Source organism: Callorhinus ursinus, unplaced genomic scaffold (assembly GCF_003265705.2).
Source record: "Callorhinus ursinus isolate GAN/ISIS: 27379988/994484 unplaced genomic scaffold, GSC_fseal_2.0 scaffold6, whole genome shotgun sequence".
In the NCBI taxonomy this organism is placed as follows: Eukaryota; Metazoa; Chordata; class Mammalia; order Carnivora; family Otariidae; genus Callorhinus; species Callorhinus ursinus.
Window position 1 is genome coordinate 66,022,958 of NW_027397068.1, and position 17,441 is coordinate 66,040,398.

The 17,441-nt window shown below is 41.4% G+C and overlaps 1 protein-coding gene across 13 annotated transcripts in view; it reads right to left on the reverse strand.

Moving 5' to 3' along the window:
- Positions 1–17,441, reverse strand: part of SYNE1 (spectrin repeat containing nuclear envelope protein 1) — a 336,369-nt gene that overhangs the window by 8,842 nt on the left and 310,086 nt on the right. For 8 of the 13 annotated variants that reach the window (XM_073894098.1, XM_073894101.1, XM_073894097.1 and 5 more), the window contains 11 exons: positions 16,843–17,034; positions 15,649–15,982; positions 13,452–13,520; positions 11,741–11,883; positions 9,967–10,093; positions 8,716–8,927; positions 6,095–6,295; positions 4,523–4,651; positions 2,732–2,944; positions 1,607–1,699; positions 183–241 (listed from right to left, as the gene is read on the reverse strand). In XM_073894098.1, the coding sequence (XP_073750199.1) occupies positions 183–241; positions 1,607–1,699; positions 2,732–2,944; positions 4,523–4,651; positions 6,095–6,295; positions 8,716–8,927; positions 9,967–10,093; positions 11,741–11,883; positions 13,452–13,520; positions 15,649–15,982; positions 16,843–17,034 (1,772 nt within the window). The remainder of the gene's footprint in view (positions 1–182; positions 242–1,606; positions 1,700–2,731; positions 2,945–4,522; positions 4,652–6,094; positions 6,296–8,715; positions 8,928–9,966; positions 10,094–11,740; positions 11,884–13,451; positions 13,521–15,648; positions 15,983–16,842; positions 17,035–17,441) is intronic. The other 5 variants (XM_073894100.1, XM_073894099.1, XM_073894102.1 and 2 more) reach the window with 4 other exon arrangements.

Below are 17,441 nucleotides of genomic sequence, written 5' to 3' on the forward strand. Positions count from 1 at the left end.
TTACTTATACTTTGCACTTAGAAAAGTCTCTTCCAATTTATTAGGAAAAGGGTGTGCAGATGAAACAAGTAATTTCTCAACTACCCTGAGGCAGACCAGATAGAGGCCTACCTAAATCATGGACAATTTTCATCATCCTCTTGAAGTTCTAGAACAGTGTGGAAACCAGGAGAATAAGGTACCTGCTATGTGGACTGTTGACAGAGGGTCCAGGCTGTGAGAGACTACATTTGCCTCGTGGCTGTTTGCAATGAACAGGGGTAAAGAAAGAAGAATGTTCAGTCCCGGCAAATAAAGACAAGCTACTGAAAAAAATTAAACTAAAAGTGCAGCAAAGGAAAAATAAATAAAATGAAATGATCAGTACCCATGAATTCAGGAAACTGGCTTTTCTTCTGTTGAAGAAGTGAAATAAATTCACATCTCTATCATTGGTCACCAAGGAAACAGAAACTGTGGTTCGGGAGTCCCCACCACAGTGGGTATATTTTCCCCCATTTTTCATGGTGGATACACAGGTGACTCTACACCAGCCAAGGATTTACTGACAATAAATATATAGGTCAGCACGCCTTATATTTTTGTCTTCTAGAACACTGAAACAGTATCAAAATTCTTGGTAGATAAATAAATAACAATGGCAATACGAGATTTTTCTTTGTAGAATGATGAGGACCCAACAGATTAAATCAGGGTTAGAATTTGACTCGAAAAGCCAGTATTCCTTCACATTCTTAAACTAGGATCTATAGGAAACTAGTGAATGTAGTAAAAAAAAAATCCTAAATAAGATAATAACATTTATCAGCATAGAACTTAAGTGTTTATAACAAAAAAAGTACAAACAAAGTCAATACTTCTAAAAACTAAGGAAAATGGAATGTAATAAAAATGAATATAATCATAAAGCTGGACAAAAAAAACCCAAAACAAAACAAAAACAAGCTTCTAATTACACAGAGAAATCAAAGTATAGAGGGTAGCAGGGGCCAGATTCGTCCTTCCGTTCTCACAGGATGCCAGTGAGGCAGCCTCCCAAAGGCTCTGTGGCTGAGTCCTCTTGAGCTGTTGCCTCTTTGCGGGCAGCACAGTCATCAAAAACCTTCAGAACCACCTTCAGGAGTTTCTTCGCTTGAGAGTTCAACAGAACCTCCACTTGTCTCATACATTCAATGGTCTCATGAGACACTCACACAGTTTTGTCTGCTCTGGCTGAGGCGCCCCTTTACACAGAACCTACTTTTTTAGGTGAACTATGATGGTAGTGGTTTGAAGGGAGGAGCCACCAAAGAAACAAGGGAACACCATTCTAGCGATGGCCCTTGGAGCAAGAGAACTAATTTGTCTCCCTGTACCAACCACACATTGAGCCCTCCTTCTTTTGAAAAACAGAATGTTCTTTTCCGTTCCTGAGCGCATGTGGGGAGGGCATGCCGCAGGGCTGAGGAAACAACACTTCACTGTGTTACTGTGTGACCACCCTCCTCTGTAGGGGAACTCCTGCTTTCCCCAGGGGGAGCCTGTGGACCCTGAGGTAGGTACAGATACTGTTGCTCCCCAGCATTCCCTCCCATGGGCCAACTGAAAAGGACCAGTGGAAAGTTACCGTTCTTTGTCTGTTGGGGGTGCTTCTTCCGGACGCAGGACTCACAGATCCCGAGGTGTCCAGTTCATCAGCAGAAGACCAGGAAGACAAATCCTACATAGGAAATAGATTCCTTTAATGACTCCATGTCCCAAAGTTGTGATGACTTGGTAATCCACAATGCATTTACCAGCCCATCCCCACCCATCCTCCATAAAAACTGAACCATTCCTTGGGAAAAATAGAATCAGACAACTCTAAGAACAGAACCTAATTCTTCTAGTGTATTAGGCATTTTCTGGTTGTGTATTTGGTCCTGCTGGAAAATAGAGGTATAGTTTTGAAATTACTATGTCACTTGCAGCTTTCTCATTTCTTAGTGACACAGATGTGGACGAGTGGAAGTGAAGGAGGTGAAGGAATTGGTCTTACACTACAGGTCTCTTGGACCAGAGAGAAACCAATTCATTTGAGTTAGAAACAAAAGATATTCATCCAGGAGCCTGCTTTTGTAGTATGTCTTACACTACTCTGTTATTCAGAGTAGACCGCTCCTTTGCAGGCTTATGAGAGTGCAGGGCGTCTGTGTGTTCAAACCAAGATTTTGCAACCGATTGTTTGAAGTCTTACCAAGCATCTCTGTATCTACAAATGCATTTCTCAAAACTAATAATACTACCACGATGCAGTAGGTTTAAGAAAAGAAAATATAAAAAGTAAAGGAGTGGAGGACATTTTCTATGAATTAACTGCTGTCTATGTCAGGAGAACTCATGCCTTCTGGTGTTTGAATACAAAACTCATATGCAATGATTGGTTATGATCTGCCTCACCCGTGTGACTGAACACATGTGAATTCTTAAATAAACAGGGTAAAATACAATGCCACAGTAGAGATGGTAAAGGGTCAGCAGTAACAATTGCAAGAGGTTTTTTTGATATAATAGAATCAAAAGCAGTGTCCTATTATAAAAGTTTATGAGTCCCTTTTTTTATTTTGAGACAGGACTCGTAAGAGCAGTGATTGAGAGCAGGCACTCTATCCTGACAAGTACTATATTCAAAGTCCTTCTAAAAATGGATAAAGATGATGCTTCTTTGGTTTCCTGTAAGAAATGCTAACAATGATGTCTGCTTAGAGCTTACCTGCTGACTGCTTGCCATGTCTAATAGCTTCTCCAGCTCCTTGATGTGACGACTGACCTCCTTCAAGAGAAGTCTGAGCCGATTTCCAATCACATGGACTTTTTCTTTGGCTTCTAAACAGTCTGTGCCTTCAGCATTCACCAGGAGTTGGCAAGACATGTCTTGCAGTGAGGCCACTCTGAGTTGGGATTCCAAGAGCTCATGCCTTATTTGCTATGTGTGCGATAAGAAATGCTTTACTAAGAGCTTTCGGTAATTGGGGAAAATTCCAAAAAGGCAGAATGACATCAGTTTAACTTAGTGGACAATTAAACCTGAGTATCTGAATGCTGTGCTCACATAGGGAAGAATGAAGCAGCCCCTGGCATTCAGGAATCGGGGGTCTGGGTTCTAACCCTGCCTCTGCCAAAAACAGTTTATAAGGCCCCTGAACCTTTCTGGTCTCAAGTTTTCTCATTTCGGAAAATGATAATACCGTTTCCTGCCTGGTCCACAGTAAGTATATTGGAAGGTTCAAACTGGTGAATATATGTGAATGTGCTTAAAATATCAAGTATTATGCAAAAGAGACGTAAGATATTCTTTTATACAGAAAGTGAAACATTAACATATAAATATAGCAAAACTCACATATGTCTAAGTATATACTCTGATCTTTGCCCAAGATTTTTTTGAAGGATATAGTAGTGATTCATTATTTACAACTAATGTCTGAGGTCAAAAGTCAGTAAAAATGCCATTGCATAGCTATTCCCTCTTGGTTTCTAAGACCTTTATGGCACTGAATTAAAAGCTACCAATTCTGTTGGTTAGGTTAGTAAGCATTAAATGTTGAGAAATGACATTTTAAAAATACAGAAAACTACAAAATGCAAATCATTTTCTCCTAATGGAACTCAAATATACTGCTTTATCTTCTATAAAATCCCTTAAGTACACTGTACATTATATTGTCCAAAGTCCTTTGCATAAGAATCTATGCAGAGATTCTGCAAATTTCCTTTTGAATTCAGTGCTAGAAAAAGTTTCTTTCTCCTTGAGAACTGGCATGTTTTCTTTTTCTCATATAATGAAAATAACTTTTCACATTTACCTTTTGTCTTCATTTTCACAAAACTTGGTGACAAGGTTACTGTTAAATCTGATACACTTAATTTCTTCTTTTAAGGTTTTATTTATTTATTTGAAAGAGAGACAGTGAGTGAGAGAGAGCATGAGAGGGCAAGGGGGAGAAGCAGACTCCCCTGCTGAGGAGGGAGCCTGATGTGGGGCTTGATCCCAGGACCCTGGGATCATGACCTGAGCCAAAGGCAGTTGCTGAACTGACTAAGCCACTCAGGCACCCCCCATTTAATTTCTTCTAAGAAGTCTTAATGGTCTCTTTCTATTTTAATAGTTTCAATGTCCATAAAAATAAAATTTAAGCAACTCAATACACTCTTACTTTATACATAGATGTAACCAATACAGTTTAAATTAAAAATAAGTGCAATTGCCAAAGATCTGCTTTAGTAAAAACAACCTAATTAAGATGAAGAACTAATTAAGATCTCTACAATTGAGCAATGACTTTAGAACCAGATTCTAAAGCTGGTAGATGTCATCTTCTATAAGCACGTTTGCCTCACAAAAATCAGAAACTTAACAAATAAAAAAGAGAAAATTAGAGACCAGCATGCAAAAGGTAAAAAAAAAAAAAAAAAAAAAAAAAAAATCACCTCCATTCTTTTTCTGTAAATGAAATGGATGACTGCTATGAATAGCCAGGCCGTCAGAGCTCACGCATCTTACCATAAGCTGTTTGTGATGGTCCTGAAGTGTCTCTGCATCCTGGTTAGAATCAATAGGGACAATTTCATTTTTCCTTCTGTCAATGTTCTCCAGCATAAGAAGCAAACCATGACTCATTTCATGGAAATCCTATGAAGAAAAAAAATGGAGTATAAAATCATCATGAATAATATATTCTTCTTTCCCTCACAGCTTAAGTTTCCACTCTTTACAATTGCTACCACTGGCAAAGATACGTTGGATTTAAGGTCTTATGCACAACTCCTTCCTGAGAAAGGCCCTGGTGCTGTGGCAATTTTCTGAGTTCACATTCTCACCAAAAGCATCTAGTTTGTTATTTGAGGGAGAATTTAGACATAAGGAAAACCTGGCATCAAATACTTAATTTCTAGGGTTACTATATGGTTTGGAAGGAAGCGACTCTTCTCCCTTTTCCCTGTATTCAAACCTTCCCATCTTGTAAGGCCTTCATCTGATCCCTATATCCTTCATTCATCCATTTGTTCATTCATTTATTCAACATGCAGTTACTGAAAACCCCTTACGCACAGGGCTAGGGGGGGTGAGGGGTGAGACAACAGCTTGCGTACCTGCTTTCAAGGTATTCTTGGGGCACATGCAAACCTGGGAAGCAGGTTTACACTGTGCTCAGAAGACAATCCGCTCCTCATCAGGACCTACAAGACCCTGCATGATCTGGTTGCTAAGCATCTCCCTGATCTTTCTTATCCCTGCCCCTCTGACTACATTCTGACCCCACTGGCCTCTTTTCTGACCTTAAAGACACTAAGCCCTTTCCTGTTTCTGGGACATCCCATTGGCTCTGTCTGGCAATATTCCTCCAGTGTCAGCCCAAAGATTCATAGAAATTCCCTGACCTCTATCCCAAAGTGGCTTTTCTCAGTTACTCTTATCATCCACACTTGTAAGCATCTTGGTTAAGCAATTACTTGCATTTTTTAATGTATTTATTTGTGTGTGAGAGAGAGAGCACAAGCAGGAGGAATGGCAGGCAGAGGGAGAAGCAGGCTCCCCGCTGAGCAAGAAGCCCAGTGCGGGACTTGATCCCAGGACCCCGGGATCATGACCTGAGCTGAAGGCAGATGCCCAATTGACTGAGCCACCCAGGTGTCCCAGCAATTACTTGCATTTTTACTGTTTGTCTTCCCCAACAAAAGTAGAGGCTTTGTTGTATCCTGACTGCTCTGCACAATATCTGTCAGAGAGTGGGCACTCATCAAATAATTGTGGTCGAATGGATGAGTAAATATTTGTAATGCTCACTTTCATGTTCAGGAAATGTCTCCCAACGTGCTCAGTAAATATCTGTTGAATGAATGAATGAATGAATGAATGAATGAGTTGGGGCTGAGATAAACTTGTGGGAATAGTCCAGTTAGCTGGATAAAAGATGGGGTCCAGATGTACAGACTCTCCAGTGTAATGAATAGTTTGGGCACAAAGTTATCTCATTCAAATCCTGGCTTTGGGGAGCGACTGCATCCCTCGAAGTGACCTTGATAAATCAAGTCCCAGACTCAGCTACACTGGAAATGTCTGACTCCCACAAACCTGACACTGCATCAGTGCATCCTGGAGCAGGCCCCGCCACTCTTCCAGCAGTGAGCACACCCGGTCCCAGCGCCCGTTCATCTGGGACAAGCGATCTTGCAGATCCTGGCTTTTCTCACTGCCAGGCTGGGTGAACTCGTTGCTGCACAGGTTGATGGAAAGGATGATGGCTTTCCGGTGGTCCACAGCTTTCTGGAGCTCCTATAAAGAGAAAGGAGAGCAACCAAAGAAAGAAAATAATTATAAAAACATTTAGAGCATAGTTTAAGACCTTAGGAAATGCTTCACCCAAATTAAGATCCATTCAGTAAAACTGGCCTTAACCGAATGGCTAGATAAGAGACAGTGATGCACACCACTGAGGGCCACACTGTAGTTAAAGGAAATGGATTCGATGTACACTTGACAACCTGAATAGGTTTTAAAATATGGTGTTAGAGTGAAAGAGTCAGAAACAGAACAATGTGTGTAATATGAGAGCATTTATGTGATTTAAAAGGCACGTGCACACATACAAATCCACATTTTTCATGCACATATGAATGAATACTCATTCAGTATTTAAGAATGGTTGCCACGGGTTTCAGGAATGGAGATTAGAAAACAGTGGTGGAATAGGATAAATAAACAAAATTAAGAGGAACTTTGCAGGAAGCGCTGATGACCCTGTGCACTGAACTAAGAAGTCTGATGAGCTCAACCCACAGCACAGGAGTTCAACAACAATAAAACAAAACAAACCCAGACCTGGCTCTAAGGGTTCTGGGCAGCAGGAGATGTTCTAGTGTAAGAATCTCATCACTAGACCAATGGGACTTAAAGTTGTGTGCAAAAGAATGAAATGGGAAACTTGCTAAGAAGGCAGATTCCCAGGCCTCAGCCTCTAGCTGTTTGGACTTGGTAGGCACAGAGAGTTAGTGGCCCACAAGGGGAGAACCCTGCCAATGTCATAGGCCACATTCTTGTGATGGTGAAGAGAATGGATTGGGTATTTCAACAGCTAACCAATTCACTTTGATTTCACAAAAAACTAGGCAACTTGATTTTTGCTTTATGCATTTCCCACAAATCTAGAACTATTCCAACAACTTGGGCAGCACATGATTATGCATTAATGATTCAATATCTGGGTACTGTTTAAACATCCCCAGATTAGTTCAGGGTCAGTGATCCTGCAAATCACAACTACCCACGCTACATTTTCTTCTAAGTTCTCAACATTTCTGTTATGTCTCCAGCTTGTCTTAATTTTTCACTTTCCAATAGATTCTTAAAATGCAGTAATATAGATTTGACCACAGAGATATTATAAGATCAAGAGATACTGTGGAAAGATCCTTGGTTTTTCCACAGACTTATATTCAGGAAACAGACAGGAAGGACTGGGGAAGGCACACAGCGGGTGGCTTTTTCTTATCACACAGGTTGACTTTCAAGGTCTCCTTTTCCCACCCTAATCTCACTTAGGTCTCAGACTCCGGCCAACATTTGCTTTATCAACTTTTTAAGGAGTTTGGTCATCATACACACTGCCTTACATTTTCCCAGAGAGGAAATAAAATAATTTAAGTACGCTAGAGACAAACGCATTTTATAATCCAGATAATATAAATCGCATCTCCCATCTGATGCTTCATCCAGAAATTGATGGGGCTGGTGCAGAGGCTATTCTATAAGAAGAAATCTGAGCAACAGTGGGGAAGACTCATTTCTCTGCAAATTTAAAACAAGCAACAAACAAAACAAGCCACCAAAACATCACCTCAAAATAAATAACATACACAAAACCCGAGAGACACAAATGCAGCTCACTTAACCCTTGAGCCTGGAGAGCCTAGGTAGCTCCATTCTGAGGAAGAGCACACCTTGATGTTCTCCAAACAAAAAGAAAGGACTGAAGGAGCTATTAAAAACAAACTGGGCTCTCAATCCAGAGTATGCTTACAAAAGTCTCCACAGAGTAATGCATTTCAAGAATTGTGCTACGGAGGAGTGTTAAGACCTGGAGATGGAGCTAGAGGACATTATCCCGTGCGGGCGGACACCCATCCAGGCCAAAATCAAGTGCACATGCCAGGTGTTTTACCATCATTACTCCACAGTTTTATTTTGTTGTATTCATTACACTGCATATTGCTTCTTTTACTACTATAATCTATTTCAGATGTTCTGCTCTTTCCAGAATGTCAAACAATTCCACTACGTCTCTACAAAGTCAGAGAGACACAGTCTTGGAGAGGAAACCTCTCTAGCTCTAGATACAGACTTGCAGGAACCCGGTCATTTCTGCATTTCCCTTAAAAGAGGGTAAAGAGGTCCCAGAGGTCCCTGGATGTTTCACAAACTTTTAATATTAGTCATTCCTTAAGAACTAAGTCATTAAATCATATATGATTATTTACACGGGGGCTGGTTCTACGACGTGGTCCATCTTTCTGCCCTTCCAAACCTGTTCTGTAAATACTGGTTTGGGACGGTTGGGCATTTGTGTTCATTTCTGTTGACAACTTCCCCGCAGCTGGGTGATAACAGACCAGCTAGAGCTAGTGGTTTCATCGGGCCAGGCAGTCCATGGGGCAGTTCTCTGTCTGGCCCCCGTGGGAAAGGCTGAGGGCAGCTACCTTGAGCTTTTTTATTTGGAGCTCGATAGCCTGGATGTCAGTGCTGAGGTCCAGGTGCCGCAGCTGCTCCAGCTCCTGTTCCATCTCCCCCAGCCACGTCCAGATGTTGTTCAGGTCCGTGTGGAACTGCTGCCACTTCTGGAGGTTCTGTTTCATTCTCAGTTCCTTGCTCAGGGCCTGGGCCTGGATGAGTTCCCACCGGTCAATCACACCTACAGGACCCAACACACACAGATGCGTGAGCTGCGTTTCTCCATGCAGGGTGTTTGGGAGATGCTTCAAAGATACATCGGTGGTTATGTATAAGTAACAACAGAAAGAAAAGTAATTCTAGCAGGCACTTCTGTTGTTGTCAGTGTAAAAACAAAACAAAAACCAAAACAAAACAGTATAATGGCTGTGTTTATCCTATCCGCATTTTTAATGATAATGGGGTAAAAAAAAAAAAAAACTACATAGGATTTATACCAAAAAGAGCTTTATGAAGTAATAAGCAGTAAAGTGCATGAAGATGATATTCAACTGGTTTCTTTTTGCAACAGAACTTGGAGAGCACATATATAAAATGCCACATGAGGGGCGCCTGGGTGGCTCTGTCGGTTAAGCGCTGACTCTTGGTTTCAGCTCAGGTCATGATCTCAGGGTTCTGAGATTGGGCCCCGTGTTGGGCTCTGTGCTCAGTGTGGAGTCTGCTTGAGATTCTCCTTCTCCCTCTTCCTCTGCCCCTTCCCCCTACTCACACTCTTTCTCTCTCTCTCAAATAAATAAAGCTTTAAAAATAAAATAAAATAAAATAAAATAAAATAAAATAAAATAAAATAAAATAAAATAAAATGCCAGACAAGAGATGTTAGAGAGAGGGGTGCCTGGGCGGTTAGTCGGTTAAGTGTCTGCCTTCGGCTCAGGTCATGATCCCGGGGTCCTGGGATCAAGCTCTGCATCAGGCTCCCTGCTCAGCAGAGAGCCTGCTTCTCCCTCTCCCTCTGCCTTCCACTCTGCCTACTTGTGTTCTCTCTCTATCTCTGTCAAATAAATAAATAAAATCTTTTAAAAAAAATGTTAGAGAAAGTGCATTCAAATAAACGGGATGCGTTCCCTACCCCCTTCTGTCAGGAGATCATCGTAACGTGGAGGAAAGCTCTCAGGGGAGAATCATGCAGAGCGAATTGAGGGGCACAGGGTAACACAGGGGCAACAAGGTGCTTCAGGATCTTCTGTTTCCCTCTTTCCTGACCTGCACTATTCACTCACCAGCTGTTTGGGTTTCCGTTGTATTCAGGTTAACAAAGCCGGGGAAATTCTCTTCTTCCTCCTTCAGTTTGTGTTCTAGTCTCTTCACTGAGTCTATACTTCCGCTGCACTCACTCAGCAATTTCATCTGTTGAGACACAGAAAACAGGCCCTTCACAGAATTCTCAGATTCTCACAAGTACACGAGTTTCTGGGGGAAAAGATCTTTCTAGTTCCTTAAAAAGGACAGTGGCTGTGTTTTACTGCTCTATGGAAAAAAGAAAGTCTGCTAAAAACAAAAAATCAAGTTCAAAAACACGTTCCTGCGACACAGGACACATTCATACACACGCAGAACAGTGCCTTGAAGATATGCTTCACATACTGGGTTTTGCATGAGAATCCCTCAGAATTTCTTTTATATCTCTGTCTGTTTTAGACTAAAAACCAATCTGGGATTTCAAACTCAGAGCCCTCAGCTGGTAATACAATATATAATTTTTGGCAACTTGCTTCTTCTTTCTTAAACTGAAATGTGGGAACAATAATATTACCACAAATCTCAAAGGAACATTTTTTTTGCATTAAATAATTAAAATACTTAAAAGCAGAAAGTACTATTAAAGCCAGCTGTTTCATAAGAAAATTTAAGCAATGTTTAATAGGTGTTAAGGGAATAAATTCTAACATCAAAGGAAAACCTTCCAACTCCAACTTTAACGTCATGCACAGCAAAGAACTCTTGCTCTAACCATAAAGTTACGTTTCAAAGCCTTTAACAAATCACACTGCTATGATGTTTGACTATTTTTGACTGAGACTGAGTACAATCTCAGTGATGTCAGCATGATCACCATGAAATCTTATTATATTAAAAAAAAATAAGTTTCACTATAATAGAAGTTGGTATAACAGGCCAAACTAAACAGGAAATAAACTCATGATTGATTACTCTTCTGTAATTGTGACATTAATATCAGCATATATAAACTACAACAGTTCTCTTCTCTGGTTTCAAAAATCAGTACATTGGAGTTGTCACTAGACTTAGGGAAATTAATTTTTCTTTCCTTTTACTAGGCAGTCTTTTGGGTGTGAAAAGAAAGTATGAGCCATGGAAGAGATTTACTTTTAAATTCTCTTTCTTAAGTATGTGTAGGAAAATGGGTAGTTCTCCAAGAAAAATTACTTGGTCAGTAACTTGAGCAGAGCAAATAAATTCAGTATATACTTTATTAGGTATGAACTTTGAAAATAGAAGTTAGTAATATATACAATCTTTTGCCATCTGTTCTTCAAATCCCTCTTGTTAGTCAGATTTGTTTTCTCCAGAATGAGCATACTGATAACAGAGGATAAAAATATTCCTAAAGCCAGTAAGTGAATCAATAAACCCCAGGAAAGGGGTTATTGCATGCTTAGTATATTCCGTGTTAGTAATCTATTAGCTAAATCTGCTGCTCCAAGGATAACCTTGGCCCCAAAATTATTAGCTGAGTTTGGAAAAATGCCTAATCACTTTTGGGAGCCAAAGCATTTTGTTGCTTTCAATTAAATGGATCTCATGGAGTTCTCCATGTAAAGGAACAGGCTGGTCACTGCAGTAGGTCAGTGCATCTGAGCATGGGCCCGTTTTACTCAAAAGGGAGCCTGCTAGTGCGGCTTCGTTTTGTACACACGAGCCCATGAGCTCAAGGACGGCATGGTGCTTCGATAGCTCAGAGAGCCCTGGGCCGCAGATGGACGGTTATGATTCCCAGGGGCTTGCTGGCATCACAAGGGTCAGGATACTCACATAGCCTCTGTAGCTGGAGTCTAGCTCCGGTCCCGTGGGAGTTTTGCTGCGGATAATATTTTCAGTTTGCTGCATCTGAAAACGGCTCTCATCCAGGGCTTTGTCCAGTTGTCGGATCTGCGACTCGAAGGCACTGGGAGCTCCTACAGTGTCAACCACAAGAACCTTTAACACGCTTGACATTCAAGGAGAAGTCTGAGAAATTACTTTGGCTAAGGCGGTACAGAAAGGGAGTATGTGTGCGTCATTACAAAGCAAATTTAGTACTAACGTGCTGGTGAGTTAGAAGTTCAAAGACCAGACCAATCAATGAATGTGGTTGGCTCAGAGTCCTAGCAGGCCAGATACTGAAAAAGGGCTCTGCAGGGGGCTCTAACAGACTGTGTGTCTGCTCTGCTTCCAGCTGATTCCCTGAAAACCTACATGTTGTAAGCTGTGGGAGGCCTCTCCAAAAGGTTAGGGTGGTGCCTTTTGCTGCCCCCAAACCAAGATGCAGCTATTTCTCATATTCCCTCTGTAGGCACTTATCAAGCAGAAAAAGATATAACCCTGTTTTCCTTCTGCATCTCAACAGAAGGTAGTGCTCATAGAAGACAGTCACCCTGGGCTGCATCATTCGCTTAAGCTATGACTTCAAGTTAACCAAGAAGAGACTAGTTCAGGTTACATATGGGTGGAGACACCAAACTACCAATGGCTTGCTTTTGTTTAAAACCCAAACCAAAACCAGGAGAAAGCTAAGATTTTAGTATTTGCATCTAAGCGTGCTCTTAGAGCCTGGAACTCCTGGCTCATCGCCTTTCAAAGTATGATGTGTGTGTGTGCGCAAAATGTGTGTGCACGTGCGTGTGTTATGGTTTTTGAACTGAACATTGATTGTCAGAGTGAAGCTAATGCAGGGTGAAAGCAGAACATATATTAGTAAGCTTTATTAATTTTTTTTTGAAAAAAGGCCTTCTAAATACACCTGGAAGAGGTCTCTCACTGGGTATCACTGAGGAAGTCACCATTTCAGTAATGCTACTTGGCTTCAAAAACTAGTGTAAACTTATACCCTTACAATTCAGTTTTGCATCGTTGTGTTCAAACCCTATTCTCTCCACCGTCCCCCAAAATGCTCAGCTATGCTGACCTATAGTTTATCTAGTGCAACATTAAACAAAACTGGTTCCATTTTCCTTTCTTTATTTTATGGGGTAAGACTTATTAAGGTCAATTACAATTTTTTTTTAGAGCCAGACATCTGGTCTCACCCCTGATCTTATATGTGGCCCTTGAGACCAGGAGGATGAATGGTGGGCCTGAGGTCACGTATGCAGGCCGGGAGCCCTGAGCCCCGACTGCCGAGGTGCAGGTAAGTCTATGAGTCCTGCAAGTCACGAAATCAGTACGGCTACCCTCGAGCAGGGCACAGATGCTGAAGACTAGCACTTCCATCTCCCATTTTCATCATAGGTCTATACCTAATGAGACCCATTCCCATTTAACAAGCTGAGAAGTCGTTTCACTGAAACTTGATTACTAAAATCTTATTCTTGGTGTTGATCAACAGAATGGGGTTTTGTTTGTCTGTTTCTACTGCAGCAGCAAGAGAAGGAGGTGGTTCCTTAACATGCTGGTGCCACAGAGCTGTGAGAGGGACAGCAGATGTGCTGAGAGAGGAGGCTTGTTACAGGTGGGGGGGGGGCTTGCTTTGGCATTTTGTGCCTACCAGAGGTATTTCTGATTGCACTTTCTGTGAGTTTTACATAGGCCTCAGGACTTTCGGGGATCATTACATCTGCAAAAAGAGCACAGTCTAAGTTGACAGCTAGATTCCTTGTGGCGGGAATTAACTTTCCTAGGGAAAAAAAGGTTAGTCACTCTAGACAGACAGAGGAATATACAGAGGAGTGTGAGCGTGCTCACAGAAGGTTTCCTGAAATAAACCATCAGAGCTCACACTGAGACTGTTTTATGAGCCAAGCACCATTCTAAGCACCCATTTATCTTTGAAGAAACCCTACAGGGTGCATGGAAGTCTTATTCCCATTTTATTGATAAGAAAGCTGAGATCCAGAGGAATTAAATGACCTATCCAAGTTTCAACAGGTAGTAATTGGCGGAACTGAGATTTCAATCCAGACAGATTCTAGAGCAGCAGATTTCCGTCCAGTAGAAATAAAGTGAGCTACATATGTCATTTTAGTGGTTCTAAGAGCCACATTAAGAAAAGTAACAAGAAACAGATGAAAATAATTTTAGTGCTTTACTTTGCTAAACCAATACACCTGAATTATGACGTGTAATCACCATAAATATTATTACTGTTTTACATTCTTTCTTTGTGCTAAGTCTTCAAAACTTGTGAATTCACATAAGTGCATTTGACACAGCAAATCTCAATTTTGCAAGGTCACATTTCAGGGCTCGATATGTTCAGTCACGTGTGGCTAATGGCTACATACCGGAGAGCACCGCGATAGATAAGAAATGCCTATTGGGCTCTGCTGTAAAGACAAAATAAAAATGAGGGAAATCTTTTCTTTTTAGATAGTGTCATACCCTTGGGAATCCAAATGTGAACCATCAGAGACAAGCAGAGACGCCCTTTTGGAGAATGTGTGAGACACATTTACAAGTGCTGCGAATTGGCCTCTGATTCTTTCTTCTATTTTTACTCACCTTCCTACAATGTTCCTCTTTTTCTGTCCACCCCTTCACTACAGTTTCGTCTTTCTTGTTTGGCTTTATACATTTTTCTCGGGTGATTTCCTCCCTTCCCTCATGGACAATTACCATGTATATGTGGATAGCCACCTAATCTGCATTTCTAGTTCTAGAACTTCAGACCCATGCAACTACTGCCGGGTATTCCATTTATATATTCTACAGTATCTCGAATTCAGGGTGTGCACACCACAGACACCCACAACATTCTCTCCCTCTTGTGGTCCTCAGGGCCTCAGGCTACCTGTACCTTTCACCAAGATACCCAAGTCTGAAAGTCAGCTCAATCCCAGTTCAATCAACCATCACTTAAGGAGGAGGCTTGTCACGATTTGTCACTTCTCTTCCATTCTCTCTATCCCCCAGTGTTGTTCCTTAGTTCAGGCCACCATCATCTCTCTATCCTTGATCATAAAATGTTTCCATCTGAGCTTTTCTCCAATGTCATACCTTCCATAAAGTATTGAGACAGGTTCTGTGAAAGTATGTATCTGATCATGTCACCTCCTGCTTAGAGATCAGCAGTGGTGCCCCAGCACCTTCAGGAGAGAATACCCTTCCAGGGCAAGTAGGCTGCTATTTGACCAGGTCCTGGTTTGCCTTTCCATCTCCTCTTTGTCCACTCTGTGTCTCTCAGTCTACAGCCTTGTCATTCTGGACGAACTTCGGGTGACCAAAAGCTCTGTGGCTGATCATCAAGCTGGGTGGGCACCCTCTCCTCTCTTCCTCTGAACTTCACCGTGTCTAACTAACTGACTCCCATTTATCCTTTGGGTCTCAGCTCAAGAGTCTTTTCCCTAAAGCCTTTCCTCAAAGCTCTGGTTAGTCACCCTTGGCTGTGTTTCTGTACCACCCCGTGTACATTACATTGTAGCACCAACGTTTCACACAGCTGTTGCTTATCTGTCTGTGTTCCACAGCAGAGTATAAGTTCTTTGAGAACAAAAGGAACCATGTGTTCCTAATACTTACACAGTGCTTGTCCCACAGTAAGAATGTAAGTCTATGTGGGATAAACCAATGGTCATGCCAATTTTGGGATTTGATAATCACATTAATACCCAATTATTCTATTATGTGCAATTTATTCTAATGGAGAAAGAAAGAAGAGGATTCTGTTTAGTTTACACATTTCAAATACAATATTCAGTCCTTTTTATTTTCTTTCAAGTTGGCCTATTGGAAAAGCTCTTTCCTACCTGATAAGCCAACAGCTCCGCTGAGGTAGAAATCTTTATCATCCTGACCCTCTTCATCCTCAGAGGGCAGAGTTCTGGACACAGCGGACTCCAGGTCACGACTGAGGTCATAGTCATGGTCCCACTCCAGGGGGATGGAGTCCACACTGGCAGGGGTGTCTCGTCCAGACCGCTCGCTCCGCAGGGGCTGGGCGAGTGAGAGGGAGGGGTTGGAGGAAGGCTGGGGGGAAAGCACGCCGTCCACAGAGGTGTCACGCCAGTGGAGGTCCGAGAGAGCTGCAGAGTCATCCAGCTCCAGCTCCCGGTCAGAGAGGTCATGCTCATCATCCGGGAGCTAGAAATGTAGTCAAGCCAACTCCATCACCGCAGTGGTCAGATGCTGCCCTTACCACTTCTTGCTCTGCCTCTCACCAAATCTCAGGGTTTGAGCTTATCTGGGCCGTATTCCTACCTCAGTGGGGGAAATCTATAACTTCCTATCATCAAATAAGTAGGAATCCTCTGATCACTTAAAAAATGTCTTATAATCTACCAAAGCTCCAGGTTTTATCACTGGTGAAACGGAAAGAATATTAAAACATACTTCAAATAGTTAGATAAAAGAAGATGGCAGCCTAGTAGTGTGCCTGCAATACAATAGTTACACAATGGCAGATTTCAGGAACAAAAGGGGGTTACTAATAAAACTTTACCTGGTCCTTTTTTACCTTATATCCCAGAAGCAAGATATATTTTATCACAGAATATTCCAAATATTCTAATAACATTTTGTGACGTGACTGTGGTAGCAATTAGGAAAGTGGAAGAGAAAAAAAAATTCAACTAAACAAATTCACCAACTGAGCAACTGTTTGCATTGCTCACTTTCATCTCCTTATTTCTTCTAGAAGCGTCTTTATCTCCCATAGAAGATATGTGCCAGTACTCTCTAAGGTTTTTACATGTATATTAATTGTTTCATACCCGAAGCAATCCTGTCTACAAGGTAGGTAGTAGTATTAAACCAGTGTCACAGTTGAGGACACCAAGGCAAGAGACGTGAAGTAACATGCCCAAGGTTATGTAGCCAACACATGTCAGAGCTCAGATTGGAACCCACTGTCCAATGCTACCTAACCCCACGTAACTAATTCTCTTTAGACATAGTAACAATGAAAAAACAAACAAACAAACAAAAAACACCAGATCACATACAGGCAGGCGAATCAGTTTCTTATGGTATCTTTCCACGCGCCCGAAGACCTCCTGACAGTAACGCCGGAGTTCATCCAGTTCTTCCTCGATGACGGCCGCATCCAAAGGCTCACTCTTTTCTATAAGCTGTTCTCCTTGGGCAATTATCTGCTCAATCTTATTGTGGTTCAGTGAAATTTCCTGCTGGAAGGCCTGGAGAACACAAATCTTGTGTAATTTTTTTATTGTTCACAGTGACATGAAATAATTATAAGATATATACTTAGAAAAACCATGCAGGGGATATTGAATTTACCATATACAGTGACAAGCCAAGAAGCTATTACTTTCGAAAGTCAAACATAAAAATTTTAAATCAGAACAGGAGTCAGAAATGGAATCGTCAGAATTCCATGACCAGAAAGGCGCCTTCGGCTAATGAAATTTACCGCCACAGACAGTGTGGGTAGAGAATCACAGGAAAAACATTTAAACCCATCATAAAGTTGATAGCACTGGTTATCCCTAATGAAAAGCAATGGTAAGCAATATAATGCCACTGAAATAAATTTAACATTTTAGAGAGTTAATTAAATATTTTTAGATTTTCTGATGATATG